At 42.2% G+C, this 19162-nt stretch overlaps 1 protein-coding gene across 3 annotated transcripts in view; it reads left to right on the top strand.

Annotated features, from left to right (window-relative positions):
- Window positions 1-6450: 6450 nt before the first annotated feature.
- The window catches only part of LNPEP (leucyl and cystinyl aminopeptidase), a 111317-nt gene continuing 98605 nt past the window's right edge, over window positions 6451-19162 (top strand). The window contains exon 1 of one of the 3 annotated variants that reach the window (XM_032275679.1): window positions 6451-6473. Coding sequence is in view for 1 of the 3 variants with exons in the window: in XM_032275669.1 (XP_032131560.1) it covers window positions 10796-10814 (19 nt within the window). In the remaining 2 variants the exon portion in view is untranslated. Of the gene's footprint in view, window positions 6474-8762; window positions 9103-10689; window positions 10815-19162 lie in introns of those variants that run through there. The other 2 variants (XM_032275687.1, XM_032275669.1) reach the window with 2 other exon arrangements.

Raw genomic sequence — 19162 nt, 5'->3', positions numbered from 1 at the left:
CCTGCAGTGCAGGATTATCGGAAGACCACCTGTGTCACAATCACTTGATAAAGATGCAGATTTTAGACAATATCCCACAACAACTGAATCGAAATTTTGAGGACCAATGCCTAGCAATCTGTTTTGTTAACACGCTCCCCGAGAAATTCTAAGTCACCACAGTTTGGCCGTGGCTTCCAGAGTGAAGATTTCTTTCTAAGCATTAAGGTTAGGTAATAAGTAGGTAATAACCTAGTAAGCTTAAGGTTCCCATTTGAGAAAAAATGGAAATGATATATCTATACCTGTAGGATGTTCTATAGCATTTCTGTTTCTAAATAGGTCAACATTTAATTGAATGAAATCTGTATCACTTTTAATAGGAGCAACCATATGGGGGAAAACAAACTTGCTTGAGCAATGGTGAATGGAGATACTCAAAGTACAATATGCTTTACTGTTTCATTTTAATCAAGCATGATTATTATGGTCTTTAAAAATTATAACCTCAAGTCTTTCATATATATCAGTTTTATTGAGATAAAATCTACATGGCATAAAATTCACCCATTTTAAGTTTATAATTCAATGGTTTTTAATATAGTCACAAGGTTGAGTGCCTAGCAAAATGATCGATTTCAGAATGTTTTTTTCATCATCCTAACAAAAAACCCTATACCTATTAGCAGACACTTCCCATTCTTGCCTCCCTTCAGTCTAAGGAAATCACTAATCTACTTTCTGTTTCTATAGGTTTGACTAGTCTGGACATTTCATATAAATGGAATAATATAATACATTTCAAATAAGTGGAATCACAACAATATATGGTCATCCGTGACTGGTTTCTTTCACCTAATGCAATTTTTAAAGGTTCATCTATGTTGCAACATGTATCAGTACTTTGTTCCCTTTTACTATTGAATAATATTCTATTATATAAATGTTTCACATTCTATTTACCCATTAATCAGTTGATGAACATTTGTGTTGTTTACACTTTTTGGCTATTGTGAATAATGCAGCCATGAACATTCACATACCAGTTTTGGGGTTTTTTTTTCCAACACAGGGTCTTACACTGTTGCCCAGGCTGGAGTGCACTGGTGCAATCTCAGCTCACTGCAGCCTCGATCTCCCAAGCTTGAGCGATCCTCCTCCCTCAGCCCCACAAGTAGCTGGGACTACAGGTGTGCAACACCATGCCCAGCTAATTTTTTATTTTTTGTAGTGACAGGGTTTTATCATGTTGCCCAGGCTGGTCTTGAACTCCTGAACTCAAGTGATCTGCCCACCTTGGCCTGCCAAACTTCCGGGATGACAGGCGTGAGCCACCACACCCAGCCATGTACAAGTTTTCGAATCTGCATAAGTTCTGTGATCTTTTGGCTACATATCTAGGAATGGAATTGTTGGATAACATAACTCCTGCTTAAGCTTTTGAGGAGCTGCCAAATTGTTTTTGAAAGCAGCTACACCCATCTCACATGCAAGGATACACAAAGACTCAAAACAAAGGGATGGAGAAAGATTTACCAACCAAATGGAGAGCAAAAATAAATAAATAAAAAGCAGGAGTTGCAATTTTTGCCTCTGATTAAATAGACTTTAAAGCAACAAAGATCAAAAGAAGCAAAGAAGGATATTACATAATGATAAAAGGAACAATGCAACAAGAAGAGCTAAAGATCCTAAATATATATGCACCTAATACAGGAATACCCAGATATATAAGGCTTATAAAGAGACTTAGACTCCCACACAATAATAGTGGGAGACTTAAACATCAATATTAGACAGATCAATGAGACAGAAAATTAACAATGATATCCAGGATTTGAACTCAGATCTGGAACAAGTAAACTTAATTAACATTTATAGAACTCTCCCCTTTAAATACACAAAATATACACTCTTATCAGTACCACATTTCACCTATTTACAGGTTTAAATAAAATATTGGTTGGCTGCTTGTTTGTTATTTTCTTCCCTCATTTTTTGTTTTCATGTCTCTATTATTAAGAACAATTACAGGCATACCCATTTTTAGACTGCGTTCTAGCCCGGGCAATAAAGCAACACCCTCGTTCTCTCTCCCTCTTCGTCTTCCTCTTTCTTCCTCTCCTTCATTCTTTTTTTTTTTATTATTCTTTTTTTTTTCTTTCTCTCTTTTTTCTTTTTTCTTTTTTTAAAAAAAAGAAAGAAAAGAAAGCAGCTACACCATTTTACATTCCCATCAGCAATGTATGTGGCTTATAACTTCTCTACATTTTTGCCAGCATTTAGTATTATCTGGCTTTTTTATTCCAGCTATCCTAGTAGATATGATGTGGTGGCTCATTTTGGATTTGATTTGCTTTTCCCTGATGACTAATGACACTGAACATCTTTTCTCATTGGCCATTTGTATATCTTCGTTGGAGAAATGATATTCAAATCCTTTGCCTACTTTTAATGGGATTATTTATCTTTTATCATTAAGTTTAAAAATTATATATTCTAGATAAAAGTCCCTTGAAAAGTCTCTTGGTTTGTAAATATTTTCTTCCATTCTGTGAGTTGTCTTTTCATTTCTTTTTCTTTTTCTTTTTTCTTTTCTTTTTTGAGACAGTCTTGCTTTGTTGCCCAGGCTGGAGTGCAGTGGCATGACCTCTGCTCACTGCAACCTCTGCTTCCCAGGTTCAAGTGGTTCTCATGATTCTCATGCCTCAGCCTATTAAGTAGCTGGGATTACAGGCAAATGCTACCATACCCAGGTAATTTTTTGTATTTTGTATTTTTGACTGAGCTGGTCTTGAACTTCTGGCCTCAAGTGATCCACCCACCTCAGCCTCCCAAAGTGCTGGAATTACAGGCATGAACCACCGTGCCCAGCTGTCTTTTCATTTCTTGATGCTATCCTTTGAAGGATACTTTCTTGATACTTATCTTCAACCTTATTTTTGTTAAAATGAAAGTGTTATGAGTTAAATAGTGTCCTCCAAAATTTATCTGTTAAATTTACAATCCCCAATATTTCAGAATGTGATGTTGTTTGAAATAGGGTTGTTGCAGATGTAATTAGTTAATATAAGGTCATTTTGGAGTAGGGTGGGCTTCCAATCCAATGTGACTAGTGTCCTTATTAAAAGAGGAAGTTTGGACACAGGTATGCACACAAGAAGAATGTCATGTGAACACTAGGGTTACCTGCCACAAGCCTAGGGTCTATTAGAGAGGCCTAAAACAGATCCTTCCCTCATGCCTTTAGGGGGAGTATGGTCCTACCTACTGACCCCTTGATATTGGACTTCCAGCTTCCAGAACTATGAGACAATAATTTCTGTGGTTTAAGTCATTCAGAATGCACTAGGTTTGACAGGAGCCCTAGTGTTTGAATAGGTAGCTAGGCAGACATGAGCAAGGCAGCAGAGCTCCCCACACATGTCTACTATTTTAGAGAGGCAATTGTTAAACTGTCTTCCTGCCAGCGCCAGGGAAAGGCAATCTCCTAATAGATAGAAACCCCCTGAAGCTGGTTTTCAGCAGCTTCGCAATAAGATCTCAGGAGTTGGGTAAGAGGGCTCAAGCGTGCGCACTTAAGAGGCAAATGGCATATAACCAGTATATGACCTTCCTCTAGGATTGCTCAACTGGTAAGGGCAAAACAACTCAAGTGGGCATGTGTACAACTTCAGTAAGGTGACCCCTCCTTAGTGCTGGCAGGTCACTGCACATGCAGACAGCCCACCCCAAGGGAAAAATCAAGGGAGGAGACACAGAAATCCTGGCACCATGCCAATGTGTAAAACCCCAAGTCAAGGGCCCAACAGTGCACTTGGATCTCTCAAGTCACTCACTTGGCCCTCTTGTAAGTGTGCTTTACTTCCTTTCATTCCTGCTCTAAAACTCTTTGATAAACTTTCATTCCTGCTCTAAAAGTTGTCTCGGTTTCTCTGCCTTATGCCCCTTAGCAGAATTCTTTCCTCCAAGAAGGCAAAAATAGAGTCTCCCCAGACCCAACAGATTTGCCATTGCTAACATTAGCAAACTAATACAGATGCTTGAAATAACAGATCTACCTTTCTCCTATCCTCCCTCCCTTCCTTCCTTCTTTCCTTCCCTCTTTTTCTTTCTTTCCCTTCTTTCCTTCCTTTTTTCTTGAGATGGGGCCTCACTCTGTCACCCATGCTGGAGTGCAGTAGTGTGATCTGGGCTCACTGTAACCTCTGCCTCCTCCATTAAGTGATTCTCTCACCTCAGCCTCCTGAGTAGGAGGGACTACAGGCATGCCTGGCATAAGTTCTCAGGATCTTCTGGGGCTCTGTAATGGGTGGTGGTCACTCATATTTAGCTCAGAATAAATCTTTTAAAATATTTTACAGAGTTTTGTTCTTTTCATTGACAATAATATACCATTTCTTGGTTTGTAATGCTAATTATATTAATCAATTATATAAAAATTACATTGTATTTAATGGCTCTATCTTTACTTTTCCTATATAAGTGCCCTAGGGTTTTAAAAAAATTAATATCAAAGCGTTATTAAAATATGTCATTGTTTATAATCTTTAGTAAACATTTAGATTGCCTGCCTAACATTTTGGTTGCTTAACTCCTGTAAACTAAAAATAAATTTCTAAGCCTTCCAAGTGACTGAACAGACTATGCCTTGGCCAACAGGACCCCAAAGTAAGCTTGAAAACTAAATTCTGATTCATGACAGGATACTCGGGTCAAACAAGCCTCATTATACTTCTTCCTCAATATGCAGATTAGCCTGTCTTCCCTAATGACTAACCAGAAACCAGCCCTTTTGAAAGATTTCACCACTGATATTAACCAACCACCTGATGTTGCCTCTAGTTTTTTGCCTAAGAGACAATGACATGGAGTGGTTCTGTCCCATCTCCAAAGAATGGACAGTAAGAGTTTTCATGTCCTCTGCTTCATTTTTTCATGTCAGAGGGCTGAAAACTCCACCCTCGGATCATGCTAACATTGCCATTTTTTGCACATGAGACCCATGAAGGGGCATGAAGCTCCATTGCACATGCATACATTTATCCTTTCATAAATATTCATGATTCCTCCCATAGCTTATTAAATATGTATATTTGACCACCCTGCTAAGCATAAATTCCTATTCTCTTTGCCCCTCCTTCAGAGTGTCTGTTTGTGGCTTCTGGCTGTGAGGTCAGCCTGCCAGCATGGCTACCCTACAGGCTGCAACCCTTCATGAGAAATAACTTTCCAAGTTTGTGAACCTCATCATTCCTCAGTTGACTTCCCTTTTCCTTTCTGAATGGAAATGGTTTTGTTCAAATACCCTCTCCTCCCATATGAAACAAGGAAGGTGATCTGAAACTCAGCACATTTAGGCTGTACTTTGCATAAGAAACTAGCCATGGTGCTACCATGTCATGTGAACTCTGGAGTTACCTGCCACAAGCCTGTAACTGGTTCTTGAGTTCCCAATGCAATAGAGATTGACATAAGGCCAAAAGAGTTTCACCAGACAAGCCTTCATGGTTGGACGTAAGGGAGGTAGCACGAAAGAGAGAATTTCCTGACTGACTCCCCAAATAGAGCTAGCAGTACAGGAACTGACATCAGGGGTAGGGTATGCAGGCTGAACTGGGCAAAGCATATGATGGGTAGGCTATGCGGGTCAACATTACCTGGTTGCTATGGTTATCTTGAGTAATGGGCCACCTGATGGGCTGGCCAGAGGCAACAAGGCTGTAAATCAATTGTTTAGCATTCCTTCCGTAGCAAGGACACTCCACAACCTTGGTCACTTCCTAAGGCCAGTTCTGGGAATTCTTTTTTTTTTTTTTTCCAGACAGGGTCTTACTATGTTGCCCAAGCTGGAGTGCAGTGGTGTGATCTTGGCTCACTGCAGCCTCCACCTCCCAGTTTCAAGCAATCCTCCCACCTCAGCCTCCTGAGTAGCTGGGACCACAGGAACAGACCACCATGCTTGGCCAATTTTTCAATTTTTTGTAGAAACAAGGTCTTGAAACAAGAACATACAGGCTGTTCTTGAACTTCTGGGCTCAAGCAATTCTCCTGCCTTGGCCTCTCAAAGTGCTGGAATTGCAGGTATGAGCCATTATGCCTAGCCTAGTTCCTGGAATTCTTTAAGTAAAAGGCATGGTTAAAACATCACGGCATCAGTGAGGTAATGCTGGAGGTTTTGTGGTCAATGAGGATGCATGAAAGAATGTTCTAGTGGGGGTGAGGTGAAGCCAAGCCCCCTTCCTACTCTGTCTCAATTATGACCTCATTTTCATTTCCAGTGACTGGTGTATAAATTGCAAACCACAGCTTTAGTAAATGAGACCTAAGGAGAGTTCTAACGGGGAATTTCTGAGAAGGACCTCCCCTGCTCTCAAGAAAGAGACACGGAAGAGTAAGTTCCTTCTTCCACCCCTGCTGCAGCCAACTTTTGACCATATGGTAGTCTAAGCTTTGGGAAATTGTTCATATAGAGGACTGAAGAGTGGAGAGAGGTAAGTTGGGCTCTTGATGAGGTTGGTAAGCTATAATTGAAGATTGTCTTATCTCTGGACTTGCTATGTGAAATGATAAATGTATCTATTGTTTAAGCTAGTTTTACTCAGAGTTTTTGTCTTTAGTAGCCCAAAGAATCTGAATTAGTATATCACTGTTCTTTCCAAATAATAACCTTTCACTTTATTTGCCTGAGTCTTTTGGCTAATGCCTAAGCTCTACAAGAACTTTATTAGATAATTATTCTGTGCTCTAAACATTTCTTGATTTAACTTCAAACATTACTAATTAATGAGGTGTATGTGTGCTGCAGATGGGTTACAAAGGCAATGAGATATTGACTCCTTCAGTCCTTAGGATGGCTGGAAGCCTTACGATGGTCAGACTTGTCCTGGCAGGAAGCAGCTTCCATTTATTCGAGACTACTGAACAAATAACATTTTCAAATGTGTTCACTGAATTATTGTTGCTTCTTATTTCAAAATAATTAGATCATTTAGTAGGGCTGAATCCAAATTCCCTATGGAATATCAACTAATTAAGTTGGAATATTTTCTTAAACGATTAATGGAATAAACTTCTAATAGCTGAAATTAGCTATATTTCTATCTATTCCATATCCCTTTGCTGAATTGTTGTCATTGACTCCAATTTGCTTGTGGAAATTGGGAGGCAACAGAAAACTCCAACACTCTGATTTAGAACACAGATGGCCCGAGTTCTGGTCCATGTCTGTTCCTGGATAGTGAGTAAATATTCTACCTTCTCTAGACAGTAGTTCCCTCCTCATCTGTTAAATGTGAGGCTCGGATTTGCTGATCTATGTTTCACCAAGTGTTTTATTTCGATAAAAATATTCTTATATTCATTAATTATCAAGTTTGTCAGTTCTTTATAAACAAATGCAATTTTTTTAGGGTGCTTATATTTTTTCCTGTCATGCTATTTATTATATATTATAATTAACTTTCCAATTTACTGGTTTTCAAATGTTGAATGGTAGACTGCGATGATTCTGAAGACAGTAGATGGATATAGTAGACAATGTCATATTATCTCGTTTGATAATGAATAGTAACTTCATAATAATTTAAAGTGTCATATTCTTAAACTAAAGAGGAAGTTCTGTGTGGGAGGATAGGCAGCTGTTAAAGATAAAAACATAATGGGTTTTGGTTGTGAAATTGTGATATTATGTTCCCTCAAAAAGGCTCTATGGAATCAAATGTAAAACAGTATCCAACAAAACAAAACAAACTTTATTATTATTCTTTTGCTCCTAGGTAGCATTCTGAAACATTTTGACCGTTTTGGTTTACTATTCTTACTTCCTATACAAAACGATGTCTTTTTTCTGCTGTTGTTTTGTTTTGAGATGGAGTCTTGTTCTGTTGTCCAGACTGGAGTGCAGTGGTGTGATCTTGGCTCATTGCAACCTCTGCCTCTGGGGTTTAAGCCATTCTCATGCCTCAGCTTCTCATGCCTCAGCCTTCCGAAGAGCTGGGCTTATAAGTGTGCTATGCCTGGCTAATTTTATTTTTTGTGTTTTTACATGTCTGTAAAGGGTCCTTTACGTCTTTTGTGTGTGAAGGAATGGGAGGGGTAGGAGACAAGAGATAGGCAAAGAAATTATTTGTCTCTTTGTTTAAAAAAATCTCAAAAAGACATAATGATCCACCTATAGTTGCTAGTGCATTTTTACCACAAGAGTCTGCAGAGTTGGGGTATTTAAAACAAAACACTAGGTAACATGTTTCACACTCAGAAGCATGATAGACTGTAGGTTACAGGTGAGGCGATTTAACAAGCTGCAGTGTTTTAAATATCTCCTATACTAAATGCTTTGGTTGCAAAAGTAACTCCAAGGGAATATGACATGACCTAAAATATAGAGAAGAGTGTTATTTAAGCAATACATTGTGTGAAGTATGTTAACAAAATCTAGCTCTGCATAAACTATATAATTTCTGAACTGGGAGATATCAGCCCCTGTGGTTCACTATTTTTGGTTCTGAAATGCGGGTACAAGGGGCCAGTCTAAGGGCTCTGATTACCTTTCACACATTAGGAAGATAGCAGCTCTGAGGTATCATATGATACAGACACCTTCTCTGTACTGATCAAACACATCATTCAGTATGGAGTCATTAACTGGAAGGGTTTGCAGCAGTGGAAGTGAACTTGAAAACTCTAAACACCACTACGTCCATTCACTTATTCATGCAAAAATTATTTACTGTATACTTACCCAGGCATTGGTGATACAGCCTTAAAATAGATAACGACCCTGCTCTCACAGAGCTTGCATTCTTGAGAGGGAGGCTGACACTAAACAACAAATCCAAAACATTCTTTCAGACAGTGTGAGTGCTGAGAAGGAAATAAAGCAAAGCCAAGTCTTTATAGAGCAGACCGTGTTTGTGGCTATTTTAGATGTATAGTCAGAGAAGGGTTCTTTGCAGAGGTGACATTTGAGCCGAGACTTAAATGACAAGATGGAATCAGTAGGCAAAGCACTAAGCAGAAGAAACAGTTGTGCGAGGAGCGTGCAAAAGGAATGATTAACAATGATGGATGGAACTTGGTGACTTCCAGGAACAGCATGAAGGACTCTGTGGCCAAAACATAGTAAGCATGTGCTGATGCGGCCCCAGAGTTGGGCAAGGAGTTTCATTTTTATTCTAAGTGTAGCTGGTATCCGCTGGAAGTTTCAAGTAGAGCGCGTATTGTGGGGGATGTAATACAACAGACAGTTTAAAATACAGTACTGCACTTTGACTTATTCGAAACCTAGTTTCCAATTCCAGTGCTGGTCAGACAACACCCTGGCTGTCCCTGTTTGCTCAGGCTGTTTGCGCTCGCCGCGGCTTGTTTGTCCCTGGCACCCTGTTGACAGCCTCGGAGAGTGAGACAGTTGGCAGGCGCAATGAGGTGCAGCCCGAGCCAAGTCGCTGCAGGGGCCGGGGCTGAGGGATGGGAAGAGGCAGAGGAGGCGGTGGTGGCGCGCTCGGAGGGCGGCGGCCTCTGCGGCGAGGGTGGTGGCCATGAGCACACCGAAAGGGGGAAAAGGAAGCGGTCCCCGACCAGCCTCCTCGGGGTTCACGCGGCCCCTGGCGGTTCGGCCCCGGAGGCTACCCGGGCGGCCCCATTTGGCACTGTTAACAATGGTGGCTTGGGGCTGAAGGCAATGGCGAGAGTGCTGGGGAGCAGAGGCGACTAGGGGAGTTTCGGTTTCTCGGGCCTAGCGCCGCGGAGCCTCGCTGCGGGCCCCACCGGTGTCACCCCGGGAACCGCAGGTGTTGATTTAAGGCTCGGAACAGGCGGGCCTTCTGCCCACATCCTGCTGCGCCCGCGGCCCGGGCTGGACGATCCGGCGCCGTGTTTTGTCAAACGCCCGCATCTAGAGGCCACGCCCGCATCTAGAGGCCGCGCCCGCAGCCGCGGGTCGGGGAACTGGACTGCCGGGCGCCCTCGGCCCTCCAGGGTCCCCGCCTTGTCTTCCGTCTCCTCCCCACCACCCGCAGGGGACAGTCGGATACTGGCGGGCATCTCTGCAGAAAAAATCTACAGCGCCCGCTCCCTCGGTCCTTGGAGAAGTGATCCCTCCGCGGCTAACCTCCCCATGGAAACCGGCGATTCGAGGTCCGGATAGCGACCTTCGCCCGCAGGTTCCTGCTCTGCCTTCAGACCTCGTCTTCAGTGGTACCTGCTTAGCGAGGCGTCTCCTCACCACACCATCCGAATTAGCTACCCACTCACTGGGCATCACATCACCCGATTTAATGCGCAGCAGGGCATTGACTTTACACTCGTGTGTCTTCTGTGTTTATTTATGATCTGTTTCTGGAATGTCCGTTCCTGGGACTGGGACCATGTTTTTCCGGCGCAGTGCAGGTGTCTCGGCGTCCAGGATCGGGCGGGTCGCAGTAGGGCCCCGCATTTGTTGAGTGACTGAACTCGGTTCCCCGCCCGGGAGAGCGCCGCAACCCGGACCGCTTCAGGTAGGGGCGGGGCTTTCCGGGTCCCGCCCAGGCCCCGCCCCGGCCCCGCCCCATCGCGAACCAGCTCCCTTCTGGCCTTTCCCCAGAACCGCCGGGGGTCGGACTGTGCTTTTCCCTCCAGCTTCCCTCGCTCTTTCTGCAGCCGCCGCGAAAACCCGGAACGGCGGAACCATCGAGCAGTGGAGCGGCGCCGCCCCTCGCTGCTCCTCCCCGGCAGCCCTCCGAGGCCGCGCTGGGCATGCTCAGTCGGCCGGGCCGCCTCAGCTCTCGGAGTAGGAAGCTCGGGCTCTCGGGTTGTGAGGAGCTGCGGCGGGGGTAAAATGGAGCCCTTCACCAATGGTGAGTGGGCGGCCGAGGCGCCGGGACACGGGCTCTCCAGAGCCCCGAGGGCCGTGAGCAGTCGTGACACGCGGAGTCGGGCTGCAGCCATCTTCCCCCCGCGGGCTTCCCACTAGGGCTGGGGGAGGCAGGGAGAGGGGATCTTAGGGAGGCAGGGAAAGGGGATTTAGGGGAAGCAGGGAGGCTCAGGGTCGGGCGGCGGCCCGTGCGGGGCCCCGGGCTGGCGTGAAGGTCAGCGCCGCCGCCGCAAGCCCGGGGTGCGGCCGGTGGGCGAACCTCAAAGTTTGGGCTGCAACGCGCAGAGGAGTGGGCATCGGGAAAGTTGGCAGCTCAGGTTTGCTCCCGGAGAAAGCGGTGTCGGCCCGACTCTCCTGCAGGAGCGTTAAGCTGTGGCCGCCGCCCAACCCAACTTTTGTGGGGCGCCAGGAGCTGTCCCCCTGCCCTTCAGTGAGCTGCCGGCGTGACTTTTCCTAATAGGGCGGGGTGGGGGTCGGGAGGCTTGGCAGGTTAATGTTGTGGAAGGAAGGGAAACTTCAGGAGAGGCTCGCTCACCCCACTCGGGGCGGCGGAGGTGCCTGACCGCAGTGCCATCCTTCTAGCCCCGCCGAGGCGCTCCGCAGGGCCACCACGCTTCCCCTCAACGGCTGCAGGTCCCATCAGTTCTTCAGTCGAAGACTTGTTAATGTCAAGGGTCCGTCACGGTGATAACCACAGTGTGACAGGAAGCGAGAGTCAACGCAGGGAGCCTGCCTGCACCCTGCCGGTAGCCACTGCCCTTCACTGAACGGGGAGTATAAATCCCACCCTAGTTAAAACGATAGCTTTTGTTCTGACCAGAAGTGCCAGAGTCACAACATAGGGGTGAGATGTTTTACCATTTTACGGCGCTGAGTGTGTGGATTTCCTTTTAAGATAGAAAGTAGGAAAACTGCCAGTAAGGGAGACGACTCACTAAAATTAGAGGATTCGCTCTCTGGTTTGACATGTTTTGCTGAGGGTGGTTGGTTACTTCAGAAGGTGGAGTATCGCTTTAAAAGGCGCCACAGTCTATCCCTGTATAGGTACGTTAGTTGCCACCCAAGAGCAGACAGATATTGTCCATTATATCCCAAATCCCAGCCAGACTTTGTTGTATGCTGCTCTTCATTCATGGGGCTGCGAACTACTGGTTATATTCTCCCTTCTCCTAATGTAGAATGCTTTATTCTACTGCCATCTTTCTGTTTGTACTGTTTAATTAGGCTTACTGATAACAACTTTAATTCTGGATTTTCTTTCTCATTCAGGTCCTATTTGTAATTACTAAGACTCAAAGAATAGTCTGGTGAAGTTACTCGAAGAATTAAGGAAGGTTTGAGCTAAAAGGAACTGTAGAGACCATCTAGTACTTCAGTGTAAAATATGTTAAATACAAGTTGTTAGTCCTTACAAGTGACTGTTCCAAGGTTTATTCTTTGTTCTTGGTAGAATGCTTGGAGTTACCATGTTTGTAGGATTTAAAATGTGAAATTTCATCTCTGTGACAAGGCTGACTCACCCATTTGGTCAAGATTAATGCTAGCTGATTTGCTGAACCTTTGCTTACAGAATTAAAGCACTTTTTCAAGTTTTGAAACTGACGTCTTTTCTCTCATAGAATATGCTTCTAGATGTGGGTATTTGCAAATTGTCACATTTGGGAGGACAATGGAAAATCCCATAGAAGAGAACAAAGAAAGAAGCAACGCTTCAACTTTCATGTAGGAAACTGGATTTTTGATTCTTTCCTGTCTTTCAGAGTTGATGCTGGAGACAGCTTGGCAGTGCATAATTTTGGTTAATGTAGCAATCATTCTTTGGAACCTTATTTAGCATCCTTTTACAAGGAAAATAGAATCGGCAGCATCTACAGTCAACAAGAAATTAGATGTTAGCAATTTGAAGTGCATTTCAGGTTTAAGATGGACAGGGTATTTATTTGAAAACTTTTGAAGAATTTTAGAATTTTCTAGTGTTTTCAAACGACATGGTACAGTAGACAGTTGCGTACTTCATCCTTTTGAGTACAAAAAATATGCATATATAATGCTTCCATTGGTCTGGGTGTGATGATGCAGAGTATTTCATTATCCATAGAATTTATGATTGCAAGATTTATCAAGCCTGGTATTGGATTTTGTTACACGTTCATCCTCTTTTAATGGAATTTTTCTCACTTAACGCTTTTTCATGTATTTCTGTATATGTAGAGAGGTGTGGGAGCTTAACAAAAAACAGTTTCAGTAATTTAGGACCACATATCTTTTAGTTAAAATCTTGTCAGTGGTTCCACCTACTAACTGATACATTTGTAAAGAAAGTGAATTTCGTTTATATCTTGTCCCTCTGACCTTCAACACTCATCTGTTTTCTGTAGTTTCTCTGTTTTCTGTCCAAAGTTGCTACTGGTATGACCTATTTTTCTTGGGCCCTGCTCGCTCTCTACCTGTTGATAATTGGTTCATTTGATGAATATCCTATGTTAACCTGTTCAGAGAACATACTTCTACAATCCATTTAAAATGCATATCCCCAGAAAGGGCTTCTAAGGATGGATCTTAGTGCTAGGAATTCCCATGTAGCTCAGGATCTATTTTTGCATTTGTCCTTGGGAAAAATTGCTATTATGTTGAAGTCTGGACATCTGGTCTGAGTTTGGATCTTTGGTGGCTTTTTTATGATGAGATAAATGCTGGACCAGTACTTAAGATTGTTTTGGCAATAATGACTGTCTTGTTAGGCAGGTGGAGGTAAACTGTTAGGTAATAGTGATTTGTATATTACCAAAACAAAACAAAACGAAACAAAACAAAAAAACAAAAATGGAAGGCAACTATGTTTTTTGATAGAGGTATTAGGTTAAGGTAAATTATTTAGTGTTTATCCAGCTTTTTTGTCGTCATTTGCGTGCAGGGTTGGTATATTTTGGAAAATCTTTAATTCTTAAATTCATGTTAAGAAATACAAATGCCAAGTTTCACCCTCAGAATCTGATTGAAGAAGTCTGAGTATATATGGAATATATACTAGAAATTATGTATACGATTTTTTTTTTTTTTTTTGAGTTTTTATTGAGACACAGCCTCACTGTGTTGCCCAGACTGGAGTGCAGTGGCAAGATCTTGGCTCATTGCAGTCTCTGCCTCCCGGTTCAAGCAATCATCCTGCCTCAATCTCCCGGGTAGCTGGGATTACAGGCACACACTACCATGCCCAGCTAATTTTTGTATTTCTAGTAGAGATGGAGTTTTCACCATGTTGGCCAGGCTGGTCTCAAACTCCTGGCCTCAAGTGATCTGACCACCCTAGCCTCCCAAAGTACTGGGATTATGGGCATGAGCCACTGTGCACAGCCAAAAGTATATATACTTTCTAGTTTGTGATATATTCTAAAGTAAATCTAGTGGTTGGTATTTTGGTATTTTGAGGCCACAGAACTGAAAACATAATTTAAAGTTTTTTTTTCTTTTTTTTTTAATATGAACATAGGTCCCATGAATCGCTTTATTACCACAGTGTGCTACATAATCAAACAAGGAGGACTTAACTGTCTTAAAAAATTATTTTTGTTTTCATTTTCAGATTGGTATCCAATTGAAAGTATTTTTCAACTTCCAAAAAGGGAAGTCTGGACAACAAATGAGATATTTGTGGCTTGTAACACGGTATAAAATTGTGATTCCATCTTTTAATCTTACACATGACAATTGCTCTGTAGGTATGCGTGTCTTTCTTAAAAAACTTTTTAGCATTACTTCTCAAAAATGTGAGCATACCACATATTGTTTTTATTTTTCTCTTGCTCTGTGATAAATTTCCACATTGAAAGAAAACCCTTAAGAAATTGAAACTTGTAATTTCTCTGTGTGATGGAGTATAACTTACCTGTTTTTATCTTTCTGTCCTAAGTTTTTTTATTTGGGGAAAATAAGACTATTTGGAATCAAGTGTTAGCATCACTAATAATCTAGGGTTAAAGCTGTAGCTAGAAACAGCCCAGTTTTTAACTGGAAACTAGTAGTAGAAAAGCTCTTTGCTATTACCAGTTTCCAAAAAGTATCTTGATACATGCATGAAAACAGCATATTTTAGAAACTCTTATAACTAGTGATTATCATTTACCTGTAGGTTTTCCATGAGAACTCAGCCTGAAAGATATATAACCAAAAAGATTGGTTGTAAGGAAATTATATAGAAAATAAGGGGGTAATTTTCTGCTCAATAATTCAGTCATACACCCATCTTTTGAATGTCCACTTACAAGTAGATATTCTGCTAGGCACAGTTACATTAAAAAAAAAAAACAACACAAACTTGTCATCAGATAATGTGTACCTAAATAAGAGAAATGAATTGAAGAACCTAGTTTTGTTTTCATGCTAATATGAAAATATGGACACACAGAAGAAAAGCACAATAAAGCTTTGTCTAAGGCAGTATTCTAATTATGAAATAAATGTACAGAAACTTGTTCATAACTGTATAACTTCTGTTACCATAGGTTCACATGTTTACTAATTTAGTGTAATGTCCCACTAGGAAACAGCAGTGTTAACCCTCTCCATGAAAACATTAGAAACTTGAGATATGGAAGAATTTAGCCAAGATTACTCCAGACGTTGGGATGAACCTAGATGAGGCCTGTGGTTCTTGTCAGTTCAGGTGAGATCAGTGCAGCTATGTTTTGCCAGTTAGTTACTTCATGTCTTGAAAACTGTAGGGCAGTGGTCCCCAACCTTTTTGGGACCAGGGACCAGTTTCATGGAAGACCGTTTTTCCACGGACCAGGGTCGGGGGTATGTATACTTTCTAGTTTGTGATACATTCTAAAGGGAAGAAGGTTTCGGGATGATTTCACGTGTGTTACATTTATTGTGCACTTTATTTTGATTATTGTTACATTGTAATATATAATGAAATAATCATACAACTCACCTTAATGAAGAATCAGTGGGAGTCCTGAGCATGTTTTCTTCACAGTCTCATCTGGGGGTGATGGGAGACAGTGACAGATCACTAGGCGTTAGATTCTCACAAGGAGCGCTCAACCTAGGTCCCTTGCATGTGCAGTTCACAGTAGCGTTCACGCTGCTATGAGAATCTAACGCCACCACTGATCTGACAGGAGGTGGAGCTCAGGTGGTAATGCTATGGGAAGTGACCGTAAATAGAGATGAAGCTTCACTTGTTTGCCTGCTACTCACCTCCTGCCTGCTGTGTGCCCTGGTTCCTAACAGGCCACAGACTGGTACTGTCTGTGGCCTGGGGGTTGGGGATCCCTGCTGTAGGGGGCTAGAGTTGAGCTGATACTACTAGGCCTTTCCATAATAAAATTGGAGCAACCAGAAAGTGTCTTTTTTTTTTTTTTTTTTTTTTTTTTTTTTTAAATATGAATCCCTAGATATGAAACTTTTCTGAAAGTTTGCAAGAAACCAGAATTGCGAATGGAGGGAAATTTTGGAGCCCTTGGGGTGATACAGTTCTTTTAATATCTAGATCTTGACCTAGATCTACATCTGGCTGTTGTAGAGAGGGTTGCTCATTGCCTTGGTGTTTCTGGATAGTAAATGGAACATCAGGAATTCCCTGAATCCATGGAAGGGTGGACAGGATTCCCTTGTAACCTCATCCATTGTTGTAATCCATTTGTGATTGTCCTAATGGCACCTGAAGGACTTTGCATTTTACAAAGACATTTAGAGAAAATTGGAAGAGGAGAGTCAATGTTGAAGATGAAAGAAATGTGGAGATTTGGGGGTAAGGGAAGAAGCTGATAGAGATTTTCAAAATGGTCCTGCTTTGATCCTTGCAAGTCTTTGGCTCAGAAATGAGCTTCGGTTGGAGGGCAGGACACAGCTGTATGAAGTTGAAGATAGAGTCCAGGTTGGAAGGATGTAGGTAGGTGGATCTAGTTGGATTAATGGAATTGAAGGGGACGAATGAGTTAGGATTGTCATTTGGGAGCCTTGGCAAGAGATAGAACAGGAATTTAAGCATGTTGTCTTTTCTCTTTCATAGTCAGAAAATTCATAGCCACTTATGAGTTGGGACTGTTCAATTTCCTGAATGTTTTAGGTTTAAAGAAAAAATACAACTCTTTGATAAACATGTGCTTGTAGGTGGTGCGGAGTTGTGGTGAGCCTGCTCTTGCTCCTGACTCACTGCCGTTGGCTCTCCCCGAGAAACAGGTTGGTCAGGAGATAAAGAAAAATGCCCTTGGAGCCAGAGGTGGCAGTTTGCCAAATTAGAATCACTCTAACGAGCTGCAACTTAAAATCCTTGGAGAAGGTGTGTGCTGACTTGATCAGTAGAGCAAAGGAAAATAATCTTAAAGTGATAGGACCAGTTTGCATGCGTACAGAAACGTTGAGAAGCATTACAAGAAAAACTTCTTATGAAGGTTCTGAGACATGGCATTGTTTCCAGATGAGAATCCACATGTGACTCACTGACTTGCACCGTCTTTCTGAGATTGTTGAGCAGATTACCTCTATCATTATTGAGCCAGGAGTTGAGGTTGAAGTCACCATTGCAGATGCTTAAGTCAATTATTTTTAATAAATGATTACCAATTGTTTAAAAAAAAAAAGCTATGGAGAGCTATCTACCTTTTGGGACTACCATGGTAGCAGTCATATACTAATCTTTTTTTTGGGGGGGTGGGGACAGGGTCTTGCCTGCCTGGAGTGCAATGGCATGGTCACGGCACTGCAGCCTTGACTTCTCAGGCTCAAGCGATTCTCCTGTCTCAGCCTCCCAAGTAACTGGAACCACAGGTGCACACCACCATGCCTGGCTAATTTTTGTATTTTTTGTCAAGATGGGGTTTCTCCATGTTGGCCAAGATGGCCTTGAACTCCTGGGCTCCAGTGATCCACTTGTCTTGGCCTCCCCTCTTGCTGGGACTATAGGTGTGAGCCAGTATGGCCCTGTGGCCAGCTTACTATTCTTTATAGTCTGGCTTTGCTTCACTTTTCTACTGGTGTTTATGATAGAACAATGAACCAATTAATTTTTTAAAAATTCCATCCTTAGCATCTAAATGAGGAGGAAACCAGGTTCATTTGCCAAATAAGGAAAATTCAAGCTTCCTAGGGAGCTTCAAAGAACAATGGAGAATCAAGTTCAATTGTAGGAGACTTTTTGAAATTCTTTTTCTTCTAGTACGTATTGTTTAATGAAGGTACTCCTAGGTATTCCACGTGTTTAAAGTATGTAGTCACTGAAACAGAATCAGTTGTCTGAATTTCTTTAGATTGTGGGGCTCAGAGTCTTCTCCAGCCTCAGATACTCTTAGGGAGGCCAAGCCAATGATCTGCAGTGAAGGAAATTAAAGAAGGCTTCCTGGTGTTTCTGCTGGAGATAGCTTCTGCACCTGAGGGAACAGAAGAATGAGGAGTGCAGCGAGGAAAGGATGCCTCTCTGGGTTGGGTGTGCTCTTTTCCCTTTGCAGCAAATGATGACCAGTGCTATGTGGGAGCATTTGCCAGACAACTACCTCAGATGTCATTCAGTGTCACAGATGTAATTTCTGGTAGGAAAAGAGGCTTAAGCCATAGTATTTCTCACAGCTGAAACTGTTATTTTGTCAAATTTAAAACAGTTGTTAGTATATTCATCAATGAAACATCATTACATTGTCAATGAAGAGTCAAACTCTGCAAAAATTTTAAAGAGATTTATTCTGAGTCAAATGTGTGACCAGGCCCAAAGCACAGTCTTAAGAATTCCTGAGAATGTGTGCTCAACATGGTTGGGTTACAGCTTGATTTTATACATTTCAGGGAGATAGAAATTATAGGCAGACAACAGTTAATACATGTGAAATGTACACTGGCTGAGTCTGGAAAGGTAGGACAACTCAAAGCAGGGACTTCTATTCGAGATCATAGGTAGATTCAAAGGTTTCAAAGATTTTCTTTTTTCTTTTTCTTATTTTTGCTTTTTTTTTTTTTTTTTTGGAGACAGTGTCTTACTCTGTTGCCCAGGCTTTAGTGCAGTGGTGCAATCTCGGCTCACTGCAAACTCCACCTCCTAGGTTCAAGCAATTCTTATACCTCAGCCTCCTGAGTAGCTGGGATTACAGGTATGTTGCCACTGTACCCAGCTAATTTGTGTGTGTGTGTGTGTGTGTGTGTTTTTTTTTTTTTTTTTTTTTAAGTAGATATGAGGTTTTGCCATGTTGCCCAGGCTGGCCTCAAACTCGTGACCTCAAGTGATCATCCACCTCATCCTCCCAAAGTGCTGGGATTACATACAGGCATGAGCCACCACATCTGGCCACATTCAAAGATTTTCCGATTGGCAGTTGGTTGAAAGAATTAAGTTGT

Source organism: Sapajus apella, unplaced genomic scaffold (assembly GCF_009761245.1).
Source record: "Sapajus apella isolate SASKATOON/1434 unplaced genomic scaffold, GSC_monkey_1.0 scaffold1, whole genome shotgun sequence".
Lineage (NCBI taxonomy): Eukaryota > Metazoa > Chordata > Mammalia > Primates > Cebidae > Sapajus > Sapajus apella.
Note: the sequence above shows the minus strand (reverse complement) of the source record. Positions and strands in the feature narration are given on the sequence as shown.